We start from the raw sequence: 15,449 nt of genomic DNA, 5'->3' as shown, positions 1-15,449 counted from the left end.
TGAAGAAAGATGCCTGGTCATTCACTCTAAACAATGACCAGGGTTATGCAAGTCAAGTGCATCTCTCTAATGTAGTTTGTTGATGTGATGGATTGGATCACTGGGGTCCCCTTGTGACTGTTGCCTGGTGTGCTGATCATATCACTGAGCCTGTCCACTGGAGTGCCCTGCCACGGTGTTCTGCTGAGCCAGAAGCTCTGGTCTCCTCCAGGAAAGGCACAGATTTGACCTAACAGCCCCCCCCAACCAGAATAACACAAATGCTGAAACACTCATTTGAGAGAGCTCAATTATAGGGACTTGACAGCACCCAAGAAACAGCCCTCACAAGGGACCAAATCCCTAAATAAATCCTGTCTTTTTCTGTATAAAAGCTTTACACAGGGGATGCTCAGAGTTTGCTCTTCCTATCGACGAAAGAGAGAGAAGCAGAGCTGTGCCCCCCATAATAATTATTAAAGCTGGGTATAATGATAAAAGTGTTTTTATTAAGTGTAAAAAGTAGGATTGAAGTGTTGCAAGTGAAATAGACAGATTAAAGTTTACTAAGCTTAAAATAAACAAAACGCAAATTAAATTTAATACACTGAGAGATGGTTACAAAGCATGATTTCTCACCTTAGCTCTTATTTCAGGTAAATCCTTCAAGTTGAGCTGATCTTTTCTCTGGCCTGGGTCGAATAGCTTCTTGTGTATTATCTTAAGGTGGGGAGGCAGTTTTCCAAAAGCCAGCTGGTGACAATCATTGATTACTTCCCATCCTCTTAATAGAATTTTCCTAGGGCAGGGATCCTGTGTTTTACTCTCTCCATCTCATGTAAAAATGCCAAATTCAAGATGGATTCCAGCACCAGGTGGTGAGATACACATCTTGATATGACCAGCCATAGTGTGGGCTTATGGGAAAAACTAAACTATTTACAGATCATTAAGTCTCCTAACTACCACTAAAGGCTCTCGCTAGAAATTCTAGATTAATAAGCAGGTTTACATTTCATATTTCTAACTTCACATTCAAGAATGATACCTGCACATAAATAGAATATACACAACTATGGAGTCACAGGCTTTTTAATGATGGGTTACTTGGCCTGTTTCGGATAAAGTATATTTGAATTATACATTTTCATATTCAAAAATGTATTTCCATAAAGATATGGGGTGAATTGGCACAGCTCCTGCCATCTTCTTCCGTTTCTTATCGAGATGAGTATGTTAGTTACTATTAAGAATTGGGTTCTGATAATGAGGTATAAAAATTGAAGCAAATTTGGAATTACTTTCAGTAGGAAAATGACAGCACAATAACATGTAACAGCTAGGCAGATTCAGTTTTTTCTGTGAAGTGAAGATTTTTAGATGTTGAACTGCAAGTAGTTTATATGGCTTGGTATACATGAACCTTGACTGTCTCTTGTGTGTTAGGGATCTGGGGATGTTAAATATCATTTGGGAATGTATCATGAGAGGATCAACCGAGCAACAAATAAGAATATCACTTTGTCGCTTGTGGCCAACCCATCTCATTTGGAAGCAGTAGACCCTGTTGTTCAGGGGAAGACCAAAGCTGAGCAGTTTTACAGAGGTGATACAGAGGGGAAAAAGGTAAAATTACAAACATATTAAGATAATTTTGCTGGTGTGTATGTATGCTTTTCTAATAGACCAGTTTGCAAAAGCTTTGAGCTACAGAAGTGGGAGATACTTCAAAACACTGAATCTTTTCTTTGTGTAATTGGATACGTTGGTCTTGGAATTAACCTAGTAATTTTAAATTAGCCAAGAGTAAAGTTTCCTAAGTTCAGGCTGATTAACTTAGTTCCTGAATTTGAAAACATCAGATAGGTTATAACCTTTCACTCAACTGGGAATCAGCTAAGCAGTCTGAATGCATTTCTTAATTTGTTTTTATTTGAATTGTGTTTATTCCAGGGAATCCAATTTATACACCAGGGCCTATAGTGCTGAGCATTGAAAAAATACATAATAAAAAGTTTATGCCGGAAAGAACTTACAGTTGCACTTCTTGTTACCTAATTCTTTTTTAAATTCCTCCCTTATCTTAGGTCATGTCCATACTTCTACATGGTGATGCTGCCTTTGCTGGACAAGGAGTTGTTTATGAAACCTTTCATCTCAGTGACCTGCCGTCATATACCACAAATGGCACTATTCATGTTGTGGTCAATAATCAGGTGAAAAACATCTTAATCAATTTGTGTGTAATGACTTCCCATACATTCCTTTGTTTTATTCTTGTGATGATAGATTGTTACCTGCCCTCTTTCACTGACTAGAGTGATTGCACCCTTAAATTAGTAGATGTGGAATTTGTGAGAACCAAATAATTGCATAAAAATGTGTTGCATTATGTTAGACAAATGTTAGAAGAAACTCATCTTCCAAATTGAAAAAAAAACTATAATTACTGTCATGTAAATAACTCTGTAGTAAATTAAGATTTCAGACACGTTGGGGGAAAAAACCCCACAAATGGAAAAAAAAAACAAAACAAAAACACCCACAAATCCTTTCTCCCTCCTGTTAACAGAGCAGTTCCCAACCTTTTTGATACAGGGACCCATTCTGACAATTCAGGTAGACTTTGTGACCCAAGGGAATTGAAAATGGGGGGTGGGGAGGAGATTCTTCCCTGGGGAAAAATACCCCTACAACCTCCAGCTTAAACCACTCTCAGCCCCAAAATGCCGCCTCCTACCCTGACCCCCCCCCCCCCCCCCATCTTAAACCCCTCTCTGATAGGGTTGCCAGATTTTTGGAAAATTTATGCAGGACAGGCAGCCCCACCCACGGGATTCCCAGCCAGGGCTGCCTGTCCCACATAAGATTTCCAAAAACCTGGATGAGGGGCAGGGGCCCCACAGCCCCGTGACTAGGAGCTGGCTGGTATGAGGAGCCCTGGCTGGCAATGCCAGACACAGGAGGGTAGGGGAGAGCCCTGCTGCCCCTCACCTGGGAGACTACTTGGGTGTGGAGCCCTGGCTGACTCTCAGCCCCCTGCTCCCCCAACCTATGTTGCATGGGAGTTCCCTGCTGCTGCTGCTGACTCCTTTTGCTGGGCTGCTGCTGCCTCCTCCTCTGCTTGGCTCCTCCCCAGTCCTGTTCCCTTCCCCAGCTGTACAGAGCAGTTCTCTGCCCTGCCACACTGGGATGGGACTTAATTTAATTGGTTTAGGGGTGGGATCCTTCCTGCTGTCTGTTTAAACAATTAAATTGAGTTTCATTTAAGTATGGTAGGGTAGGGACTGGGAACCAGAGGAGGAGTCAGGCAGCAGCATCAGGAGCTGCAGATGGCTACTTTAAGAGGCACATGCCCAGCTGGTGACCCTCATCAACTCTGATCACAGCCCATAGGTTGAGAATCCCTGTATTAACAGAAGCTTATTTTTTTCCTTAGATTGGCTTCACCACTGATCCTCGCATGGCCCGTTCATCTCCATACCCTACAGATGTTGCCCGGGTGGTCAATGCACCCATATTCCATGTGAATGCTGATGACCCTGAAGCAGTGATGTATGTGTGCAATGTAGCTGCAGAATGGAGAAACACGTTCAATAAAGATGTGGTTGTAGATTTAGTAAGTACTAGGTTAAGATTAACGCTTCACTTCACATTTTTATACTAGTCTTTTAAAATAAGTCAGTAATGTCACATGTTCCTGAGTGTCCATATGTATGTTGAGCTAATCCTGTTTTTCACTGGCTTGAATGCCACTCTTAAGCAGTTTCCTTTGTAGGTCTGTTACCGAAGGAGAGGGCACAATGAAATGGATGAGCCCATGTTCACCCAGCCTCTGATGTACAAGCAGATTCACAAGCAGGTACCCGTGCTGAAGAAGTATGCTGACAAGCTGATTGCAGATGGGACTGTAACACTACAGGAGTTTGAGGTACTGTGTCAGCAGAGTAGAAAGCTCTTTGTGATGCTGTTTGCACAAATAAGTGCCTGCATGCTGCTTCCTTAACTTCTTTTTGCTTCACTACTTTGTTGCCTTCATTCTGTGCCTTTTTCTGTGTTATTTTGTTACAGCAAACAGTACTGCTGGAGCAGAGCTTAATTTTCAGTGCTCTACCTGACAGGCTTAAAGATGGAGAGAAATGGAGCGTGGTGTCTAACTGGTGAAGTTGAGACACCTTGGGCTTGTCTACACTGGTCCCCAACTTGGAAGGGAGCATGGTCCTCAGGGCCATGGGAGATTACTAATGAAGTGCTGTGGTGAATATGCAGCACTTAATTCAGCTGATTTTCCCCTGCTGCAACTTCGAAGCATCATGTGGCATCCTGAGGAGTAAAGGCACTTCGAAGTAGCAGGGGCACTTCGAAGGTGCCCACAGCTACACACATGCCGGCACTTCAAAGTTTGATGCTTCAAAGTTGCTGCACGGGAAAATTAGCCTAATGACCATGCCCCCTTCCAAGTTGGGAGCAAGTGTAGACCCGTCCCTTGTGTTGATTGAGCTATATGCACAACTACCGTCAACCTAGTAGGACTAGAAATGCTACGTATTACTTAAAATTATACATGATACCCAGAAAAACATGTTCTTGTCAGTTCTGAGACCGGAGTGGGGAACCTCCAGCCTGTGGGCCACCCATAGTTCCTCAGAGTTAGCAGCATTTGGGCTGCCACATGCTTTGTTTACCTGAGTGTCCATAGATGCAGCTGATTAAAGCTCTCGGTGCCCATGGTTTGCTGCACCCAGTCAAAGGAGCTGCAGAAAGTGATGTGGGTCAGTCCATCACTTCCCAGAGTTGCCATTGGCTGGGAACAGTAAACTGGCCACTCGGAGCTGCAGGGTTATGTGCCTGCAGACACTCAGGTAAACAAAGCACCTGGTGGCCCAGGGACCTGAAAAACTGTGTGAAACCCACAGGCCAGAAGTTGCCCATCCCTGTGCTAGACATATACACTGGGAAGGTAGAGTTGTTTAAGATTGTTAATATTGGCTGTGTCATTGCTTCTGTGGTCTTTGGAAATCACAGATTAGTATGGTTAAAGAGATTAAATGGAGGAGAGAGTCAGAATCAGAATTCACCTTCCTGCCTTGGATCTGTGGGTACACCAATTCAGAGGTGTATTAATATTCATGGTTATATTTGCAGCATATGTAATCATAAGAACCTCTTTTTGGAGCATCTTGTGTAAGTTGAGTTGTATGCACTATGCTGAAGTTCACGCAGAGCAGAATAATGATCTTGTTAGCTGTATGCCTCAGTTGTATTGAATCTGTTGTGCTCAGAGTTCAAAGATGTCTCTTATTCTAGTATGACATGGACTACCACCTACTGTTCTAATTTTGAATCTTCCATCAGCTGCATCTGCCCAAAGAACCAAATAGTAGGGTGGATTTGTTTTATGAAATTGGCAAATGTGTTTTAAGAGATTTTTATCTGAGTGAAACTCCAGTAATTCCATTAAAATCAGCAGAGTTACTCTGGGTTTCCAATGGCATAACTGATGTTAAAAACTGGAATTTTGTGTGGTGTAATGTGGATGTTTGATCACTTTGGAATGCTATGCGCTTCCTTTACACAGTGCATCATTTTTGTTTTTATCTCTCACTCTTACGTGGAAACTTATTCTATAGGAAGAAATTGCGAAGTATGACAGAATCTGTGAAGAAGCCTATGCTAGGTCAAAGGATAAGAAAATTCTGCACATTAAGCACTGGCTTGATTCACCTTGGCCTGGTGAGTGGCCTTCGAACACCCTAATGCTCGCAAGACGGGTAGATAAAATTTGGACTTTCCTTGTAAAGCAAAATCCTGCCACCTTTTTGAGTCCTATGTGAGGCACTAAATCCTTTTGAAGTGCAGGATTTGGCTCTGAGTTTGGGTATGTTAGCAGAGTGAAAGGGTGCCAAAGCAGTTGGGAGAAGTGCAGTTGTCGGTACTTCTTTAGGAATGGATGTGGCCACAACACCACTTTATCACTTGGAAAAGAGGTTTTTTCAGTCCGCTTCTGACAGAGAAGCGATTTATCTGTAATGTTACCTGTGTTTGTTCCTTTAGAGGAAAATTCCACCTCTGTGCACCTCTCTTATTTTAGGGCTTAAATAGGTCTGAAATGGTGCATGTACCTTGTGCTACCCAGCTCTCTGCACATGACTGAATTTGACTCTCAGTAAATGGAAGTAAAACATTAAACAGAAGAGCCAGTGTGTACACGCAAGGGCCAGAATTGTTTTGTAGAAAGCCCGGAAATAATCAGTTCCTTAATTTAAAAGGTGTGGAAATGGCTCTTGGCTGTAGAAAACTTTAGGACATTTTAAGAATGTTACTGTTTTTTTTAAAAAAAAAAAAAAAAATACTATTGTGTATTTTTAGTGTAGAGGTTGTCTTAACAATTAGACACTTCTGTTCATTCAGAATGCCTTAAAATGTCTACTTTCAGGGTTCTTTAATTTGGATGGAGAACCAAAGAGCATGACTTGTCCTCCAACAGGCATCCCAGAAGATATGCTGAACCATATTGGCACAGGCGCTAGCTCTGTGCCCCTTGAGGGTTTCAAAATACATGGAGGTAAGCTGGATTCTGTGCTATTTCTGAAACATAAGACACTGCTTGCTCTGTCCTGGCTTTGTTTCTGTACATCAGTCGCAAGGTGGTTGCTCTTCTGAGTTGCATTGGTAAGGAGGAAGGAGCTGGTGAGCTGCCTTCACAGTTCACATGTGCCACCTTTACTGGGAGGTGGGAAGGTGGCAGTGAGCATCCTACTGAACTATTCTCCATCAAGAATTTAATATTCTTTTGCCTTAATGCCTCTCTCCAAATTCCTTACATTCCTTCTGTCTGTGGTCTTATAGGCTACGTCTACACTAGCCCCCGCCTTTCAGAAGGGGACATGTTAATGAGGCAGTTTGGAAGATGCTAATGAGGTGCTGACATGAATATGCAGTGCCTCACTAGCATAATGGCGGCCGCACACGATTTGAAAGTGCCGCTTTCAGAATGCACGCTGCCCATGTAGATGGGGTTTTTCAAAAGGACCCCCCAGACTTTGAAAGCGCTTCTTCCTAAAATCAAATAGGAAGAAGGAGCTTTTGAAAGGCCCCCATCTACATGGGCAGTGTGTGTTCTGAAAGCAGCACTTTCAAATTGCACGCAGCTGCCGCTATGCTAATGAGGTGCTGCATATTCATGTCACCAACTCATTAGCATCTTGTGAACTGCCTCACTAACATGCCCCGTCTGAAAGGAGGATGCTACTATAGACGTAGCTATCATATGGAAGGAGGTGAACATATCTTTGTAACCTGCAGCTGATATTTCTTACCAAAGAGGATAAGGCTGTAAGTACCCAGACTTATCAAGGCATCTGATTTTTTTTTTTTTTTTGAATGTGCAATGCATGTATGTTGTCACTTGTGCAGATGGCGATGTGTTTGTATTCGTTACACATGATGTGAAAATATTACTACAAGTACAAATTTAATTTGCTTCCCAAAATGGGAGCTTTAGGTCTGAGCACGTCATTTTAATACTAGAAGCGTAGTTAAGATTATGGAGACCACTCCTTATGATACTTTCCTTGTGGATAAATAATTTAATCTTCATACAAGGACATAGCTTAGTCCAGTCAGACAATACTGCTTGTTTCAAGGAATCGTTTTCGGAAGTAATTAAATGGCATATTATTGTAGTGTGCTTTGTGTGAGCAAGTTTGGTCAAACTTTTTCAGGTGGTGGGCAGACATCACACAGACAGTGCAGTGAATATATTTAGATCTTCCAGGCCCTCCACTGGGAATGGGGATAAAGGGGAACTGCCCCAGGGTTTGGAGATTCAAAAGGTTCCAGGGCTTTCAGCTACTGCCATTGATACTGCAGCAAGCATATTGAAACCTTTAAATCACTTCTGGAGCTCCAGATGGTACTGAAAGGTGGTGAGGGTAGGCTAGTCCCAGCCCTGCCACTTTTGCCTGAAGTGTCTCCGCTCCAGGAGCCTAGAACCAGTTGTCTTCCTTCCCCCACACCTTGCTCAGGGGCCAGACAAGTCTGTTGGCCACCATAAGTCTTGCTACAGAGAGCCATGCTCTTTCTGAAAAAAATCTTAGCTCTTGGCATCAAGGGGATTAATTCTGGACTAGTAACTCTAAGGATTAAATTTAAATATGTGACCAGCTTAATGGGTAGTGGTCTGCAAGTTGTGAGCACAATTTCTTTATCCCTGAGCTGATGGAATCTGATGGCACTAGAGAGGCAATATGCTCTCCCGGTGGGGGAGTGGAACTGCCTGCCTGACACAGTAACCCCCAGTCACCTTGTTCTTTTCAGGTGCAGGAAGTTCACCAGGGTAGGATGGGTGTTTACAGCATAGGAGCCTCCTCAGAGACACTTCCCCTCCATGACCATTTTTCAAAATATGTATCTATATCTCTCTTCTCAGTGTCAGGCTGCAATAGGATCCTCTGTGTGTACTTTCCTTCAGGAGTATTAAATGTAAGAGACAGTGTTAAGGGAATCCCTAATTGTTGTTAGTGTGTTTTATGAAGCAATCACTTTATGAATTCACTTTAAAAGTTTGGTGTGCATTTGTGCAAGAAGCTCTGTGATATGTGTTAAATTAATATTGCCAGAAGATCAATTTAAATGTGTTGTGTACGCATTCCAATTAAAAATAGGTTTCTGTTTCTCTGTGGAGTGACATTCCTCTAAGACTATCAGGATACTGTAAGTGTGATTCTCCTGCATGTGTACACACAGCTTTTAGTCTGGATGCAGACTTAGGCAATAGTGCTCAAACTATTGTGCACAGAACTCTAAAATGTTCCCAATGCCACCAGAACAGATGAAGAAAGGAAGCAATTGGGAGTTGGAATGGAAGGTGCTCCATGAAGGTGTGTCAGTGTTTTTACTCCAGAGCAAGAGCCAATGCTCAGATTATCTGACAGGAGCTGCAGTGAGTGGCCAGTCTGTGTTTTTTCCTTGCACAGATTGACAGAACTTTACTATGCAGATCTGACTTGGGGAGGTTCATTCCTCAACCTGGATCCCAAGTGCCCCATTAGAGGGCACTCATCAGAAACCACCAGAAGAGCTGTTTTTAAAATTTGAAGTAGTTTTTGGTGATTGAATCTTGAGTTTATTGGTTGAGAGTATTTTATGTGATTAAAATTCCCAGAAAGATGTTATGGCAATGCTTTCAATTAAACATTTTCAGTGTTTGTGTTCAAGTGGCATTTAATTGACTTTACTAATTGTAGTTACACAAATTATTTATCAAGAAGGGGATTCAGATTGTACAGTGTAGCAGTCAATCCTTGGATGCATTTATAATAGCCCTTTGCTACATTTAATGTACAGATTTCTTGTAAAAGACACATCAGTAGAATCTGGGTCATTTGTTGAGAAGGCATGTTGTCTTTATTTATAGAGCATCTAGATTGTGCTTTACAGCAGGGGTCTCAAACTCCTGGCCCACAAGCCATCTCCAGCTGGAGCAGTTGCACAGTCCAGCCCGGGAGTACCAGGGAGAGACCTATCCATTACCATCCCACAAGTCCTGCCCCTTCCTACCACCCCCCCACCCTCTCCACCCTATGGCTTCCCATTCCCAGGGACATGGCTTTAGGGATTACAAAGAGGCCCCTTGGATCTTGGAGCTTGTGCCGTTCCCCCCACCATTTCCTTCATAGTTGCATGGGGCAGCGCAGTGCAGCATTTGAAAGAGGTCTGGAGCTTGTGCCACTGCTGCTGTCAGAGCACTGGGCCCCTTTTCAGATGTTGGGCCGTGGGGCAACTGCCCTCTTTGTCCCCTTTTCTGTTGGCGGGCCTGGTGAGGCCCTTCCACACACTCCATGGCAGTAGGAGGTAACCCAAGGAGGGACAATGGTTAGAAGCAGAGAGACTAGAGTGGCATAGAAGTGTAAAATAAGGGTATGTCTAGACTATGCAGAAGATCCATCCAGTCAGGGTCTACTTCTGGAGTTCAATTTCGCGCACCTGGTAGAGACGCACAAAATTGAACTATCTGGGATCAGCAGTCAACCCCTGTACTCCTCAATCTCACGAGGAGTAGGTGAGGTTGATGGGAGATTTTCTCCCATTGGCCCTCCTCTGTGAAGACAGCCAGGTAAGTCGATTGCAGATAAGTCAGTTCTAGCTATGGAACTGCTGTAGCTAGAATTGCATATCTACAGTTGACTTACCTGCCTAGCGTAGACCAGGCCTACATGTGGAGAACTCGGAAGAGGACGAAGAGTGTTGAGAAGCTAGTGAAGACAGATGTGGTGGCTTTGGACAAAGCTGGATTCACGCATATGGCTAGATGAACATTTTGGACAGATTCAGAGCAGACTGAAGAGACAAGAATCAAGGGGCTGGAGGTGAGAAGAATGTGGTAATTGAAGTGAGGTGCATGTTTAGCAAGGACAAGGGCTTTTGTGGTAGAAATGGGGAGAAGCAGAAAGATGGATTTTGGAGGTGTTGCAAAGTGGGTGGCAAATGGTGACGGGAATGCATCAGTATGGATGCAGAAGTACAGAGCAGAGTAAAATATGACACCCAGTTCCTAAGGTTTGTTTTCTCACAGTTTGATTAAAGGAATTTTGTTCTCTGTAAAAGTTAATAATTACAATTACAGTTACAATTTGTGATTTTTTTTTTTTTAAATTTCTGTGCACTTATTGTAAAATCTTCCTGTAGAAAATAGCTGGTGTGTAAATCATATGCTAACTGAAAATGCATATCCATTTCAAATTAAATAAAAATTGGTATTGGACAAGTAGTATGTAAAAATGGAACCAACAAACCCCAGTCCCTTAATTTCAGTCTTCCGCAAAATAGAACTAAATCTGGTTTAAGAAGGTCCTTTTGAAATGCTGCACAATAATCTTCGTGGCAAACTTTGTATCTGACCTTATTTCCTATCACTCAATCATGATAATATCCCTGTCAGATATTGACTGGGAAGTTAGCTATTTCTATCCCACTCTTCTTGATCTGTTTTTAAACACAGTTATGTGTTGTTGGATGTAGTAGTATCTATGTGTGTTTTTAATTTGTGTTACTGCTGGTATGGATATACCAGGAATATTAGATCAGCTGTGGGAGAAACCTTTCAAACCTGACACATTTTCCTGGCCCAGACTCTGCATTCTGAAAAAGGGGGATATAATATGTATGTGGAAACATTTGTGAGCAGGTCTCGCTAATTCTCAGTTCTTGCCCCAATATAGGGCTGTCTCGGATTTTGAAAGGCCGATTGGAAATGATCAAGAACAGAGTTGTAGATTGGGCCTTGGGAGAATACATGGCTTTTGGATCTTTGCTGAAAGAAGGGATCCATGTCCGACTGAGTGGACAGGATGTTGAAAGAGGCACTTTTAGGTTAGTACCAACTTGTCTGCTGCTGAAAAACTGCATGAAAATACAATCTGGGACTTTCTTGTGACTCATGATACCCTAGAAGGAATTACAATACCTTTAGAAGGAACTATAAGTTCATAATGAATTATGACAAATGTTTAGGAGGGATCGAAACAGGTGGGACCTCCAAAGACCACATCAGGAGAGAAGGACCAAAGAGAATTGGGTGTCCCTGGCCACAAGGTGTATTCATAGGTTAGCCTCCATATGAAAATAGCTGATTAGTCACTCCAAATATACTGCATTATCTCCCCAAGGAACACCAAGATCAAATCTGTCTTGGCAAAGGGACATTTGAGTGCCCACACTTCATTACAGGCTGTGCTCAACATGTCGGACGCTAGTGTGCATTATGGCCACTGCATTAGCGATGAAGAGGTGAATATGGTTTCAGTTTTCAGGAGGCTGGGGAGGTCCTAACCACAGTCAAGGACCTCCAATTGGAAGGCAACAAACCATTTAACATCAGAACAGATGAGACCTCCACTCACTGAAAGGTTAGAGGATGGGTCTGAGCTATTTGTGCATGTGGTGAAGTGGAGAAACAACCCCTGCCAAGTTGGTGGGCAAAAGCTGGCTGAGTCCCATTATATTTATAGCCAGTTGCAGGCCTGGAGGGAAGAGAGAAAAAGAGGATGTGGTTCAGTTAGGAGCTGACTGTGAAGTGGTATGAGTTACCTGTTTCCTTAGCTGAGAGGAAGAGTCACCAGCCTGCCAGCTAAGGCTGCCATAAGGGAGTAAAGACTTTCTCCTAGCCAAGAATGACTGTGAGACACCTAGGAGCCTCCAGCAACTGAGGTAGGTGAGTGATTGAAAAACAGAGATGTTGTGGAGTTTGGCCTCACCATACTTATGATTACTCTGCCCAGCAGAGCCCAGGACCATGGCAGAGTTCTGCCCAGGTCCACAATGGGGCTGCTACTGGAGGCAAGTAAGGAAGGGACAGTAGTAAGAAATAGACCAGGACAGTAGGTTTAGACTCCCTGCAGAGAGGGCCCCATGTTCAGGGGTTGACTCACCTGGGGCCCTTGTCTGGGTTCTGGTGGGCTGGGATGGTTCAGGTCCCCCTGCTGGATGGCTCAGGCAACTTTTCCAGAAATCAGGTATGTCACTACCTGGGCTGCTTGGCCCTCAAGGTACCCTCTTACAAAGCCTCTGTGTCCAAACCCCAAAGGGAAGTGATCACCCCAGCAGCAGTCTTCTAGACAATGCTCCTATATCTAATAATACCATCAGCCACAGAGGACCACAGAGCCACTGAGGAAGAGACAGAATTTCCATCATGAATGGGCTTTGTCTCTGGTCTTTCTTCTGTTCCTGCAGTCTTGGGCTTCCACCTGGCAGCAGGTCTGATGCCATCATTGAAGATAACAGAACTATCAGAGAATGTTTTTTGCATTTTTTACAGCACTTCCATCAGCCCAAGACAAATGCCTTTTTATTGTCAGAAAGGTTTCTCTAGTTTTGGGCTACAGTTACCTCAGAATGTTGGGTCTTGGAGATAATAAGTGAGAGATATCTTATTCCTTTCCACTTTCGCCCTACTTTCTGCATTCCTTTGTAGGTATCCTTCTTGTGTCTGTTAAAACAAGCAGGTCCCTTCTACAAATTGGAGCAATGGGACCTTGGCATTGGGGAATAGAGATCTTTATTTCTATTTTTTTCTTACTCAAAAAGGAAAAGTGGAATTTTCAGGCCATGTGGGACCTTTGAAGTCTCCCATTTGACATTTTAACTTCAGGATGTTGACTCTTGTCTCTAATCCCCTTATTGGATCATCAGGGCTGGTTTGCGGCTCTTGTCATGCAAGGTTCCTATTTCCAAATCAATCCATCTGTCCTGTAGCAAAATCCTCAGGTTGCTGGTAGGCCCGCCTTTTGACCAGTACAGGTCTAGCTCTTTCTGGTCTCTTCCACAGCCTTAAGAATAGATGAGCTGCCAGGACTGATGAATAAAGTGACAAAGAATCCAGGTCTACCCGTAAGAGGGGGAAAAACCCATACTGGCTCAGAGTCAGAGCACATCTCATAGTAGTGGTGTTAGACTCCAGGACAGTGAGGCCTGTCTCCTACAGCAGGGATTTTGTCGTAGGTCTCCGCAGCCAACTGCAAGCCCACTCAAGAACATCAGTGAAATGTGGCTCATATTTCTATGATCTCATAAGCTCGTTGCACATCGTACCAGACTTGACTGATGCTCTGTGAAAGAGTGGTTGAAATCTCTATCTACCCAAGAAGAAACACCACATGCATGTGGTGATCATACACTCCTCCCCCCCCCCCCCCCCCCCGCCTCAAGAAACCCTTTCCCTATTCTAAACTAGTGGAAGGATCTCCTCAAATGTTCAATATGGAACTCTTCTAAGCATTTCTGCCTGGCAAGACTCTGGTGACAGATGTCTCCATGCAGGGGTGAGGCAGCTTATTTAAATAAGCTTCAGAGTCACACTTGTGGTCTCTCCCAGAAGCTTTTCTTCATGCACACATTGTGAAGCTCAGAACCATCCACTTAGCAGTCCTGTTTCCTCTCCAGGGATCCTCAGTACAATTTCAGCCTGACAATCCTGTATCCCTTATATCTTACCATTAGCTAAGATGGAACAGTATTATCCTCACGCTTCAAGTGGTCTGTCCTCAGCTTGCTGGCAGCTGCTCTGGGGCAGGTTCAGGTGGGGCCCTTATTCACTACATGTTTTCAGTACCATGCCTCTCTTCCCCACCAGCCAGCCAAACAGGCAAAAGCAGTGGTAGGAGCTCAGTCAGGTGGACAGTGGCATGTACTGACACCCCTCATTCTTCATCTCCACCATAAGCATCAAATTCTCAATACAAAGATGTTTTTTAATCCCCAGCAACAGGGAGACAGAAGCGGAAATTACCAGTTCTGCCTTCCTGCTGTTGGAGCGTGCAGTCCTGTGAAAACAGCGGTTTGCAGTGTCTTAGACATGAATGAATACAGAACTTGATCACTTGAAAAATAGAAGTGGTGCTCCTGTCCAGAGCTGACTCTCAGTGGAGTAAAATCTGAATGATGTATTTAATGGAATCCTTTGATGTGAACCTCATTTCTGATAGCGGATGAACTAGCAGCTGCCCTTGGTGTGATTGATTGCCTACAGTGGCTCATGATGAGCCCATTTGGTCTGTTAGCTTGTTTCCTTCTTCTATACAGCTCCACAGTTTCCTGCTTAACTTCATTGGGTATCAAACCTTTTGATGCTTTCTTTCTCTACTTTCATCTTTTACTGCCATTTCAGTGGAATCATTGGGAGAAGCATTAAAAATACTTTCAGCAGATTTATCTTCCTAGTTTCAATGTTAAACTCTTTGTTCATGACATGTTCAAAACTGTGCCCCCACCCCCCGGTCTCTGGTTTTGATTGTGGCTTTATTTTTAGAACAAACAACCTCACTTCAAAGCATGTGTAAGGTGGTAAGTCACTTAGAGCCATCATAGCCATAGGGTATGTCTAAACTGCAGCTGTCAGGGCGACTTCCATTGCAGATGGATGGACACAGGTTGTGCTAAAATAATTTCTGATATTGTGGCACGGGTAACTGTTTGTGCTGGGGAAGCCACCTGATTCCAAGCTCACCTGACCTCCAAGTCCAAGCTTGAATGCTGGTCGGAGATGCAAGGTCTATGCTATATCAGTGCATTAGCTTGAGCAGAGCTTGCACAAATTGGGGTATCCACACTAGGACTCAGCTGACAGCTGCAGTGCAGACATACCTGTAGGGAGCACCCAAAACCACATGCCATTCATACTAGCTAAGTTAGCAAGAGGCTCGTATGCTATCTGATTGTAACTCTAGGATTTATTGATCAGCCTTTTGGAAAATGAAATAACAAATGCTTATGGAGCTGAACACTGAAGCCTTCCGTGAGCATAATTGTTTGATTTATAGTAGCCTGCTCTTGCTTTACTGTTAAGCTCATGTTTGCCTGCAGCAGTGTGAATGATCTGCCAAGTGCTTTTCCAAGAGTGGAATGACTTTACATCTTAATTGCAGTTGGTTATGAACAGTCTGACAAAATGGAATGAAATTAGAAAGTGC

General features: G+C 43.4%; 1 protein-coding gene across 2 annotated transcripts in view; it reads left to right on the top strand.

Annotated features, from left to right (window-relative positions):
• The window catches only part of OGDHL (oxoglutarate dehydrogenase L), a 106,606-nt gene that overhangs the window by 50,737 nt on the left and 40,420 nt on the right, over positions 1-15,449 (top strand). For both annotated transcript variants that reach the window (XM_074999447.1, XM_074999448.1), the window contains exons 9-15: positions 1,426-1,605; positions 2,067-2,195; positions 3,419-3,598; positions 3,758-3,910; positions 5,610-5,712; positions 6,416-6,544; positions 11,202-11,352. In XM_074999447.1, the coding sequence (XP_074855548.1) occupies positions 1,426-1,605; positions 2,067-2,195; positions 3,419-3,598; positions 3,758-3,910; positions 5,610-5,712; positions 6,416-6,544; positions 11,202-11,352 (1,025 nt within the window). The remainder of the gene's footprint in view (positions 1-1,425; positions 1,606-2,066; positions 2,196-3,418; positions 3,599-3,757; positions 3,911-5,609; positions 5,713-6,415; positions 6,545-11,201; positions 11,353-15,449) is intronic.

Source organism: Carettochelys insculpta, chromosome 7 (genome assembly GCF_033958435.1).
Source record: "Carettochelys insculpta isolate YL-2023 chromosome 7, ASM3395843v1, whole genome shotgun sequence".
NCBI lineage: Eukaryota > Metazoa > Chordata > Testudines > Carettochelyidae > Carettochelys > Carettochelys insculpta.
This window is presented reverse-complemented; position numbering and strand designations above follow the sequence as displayed.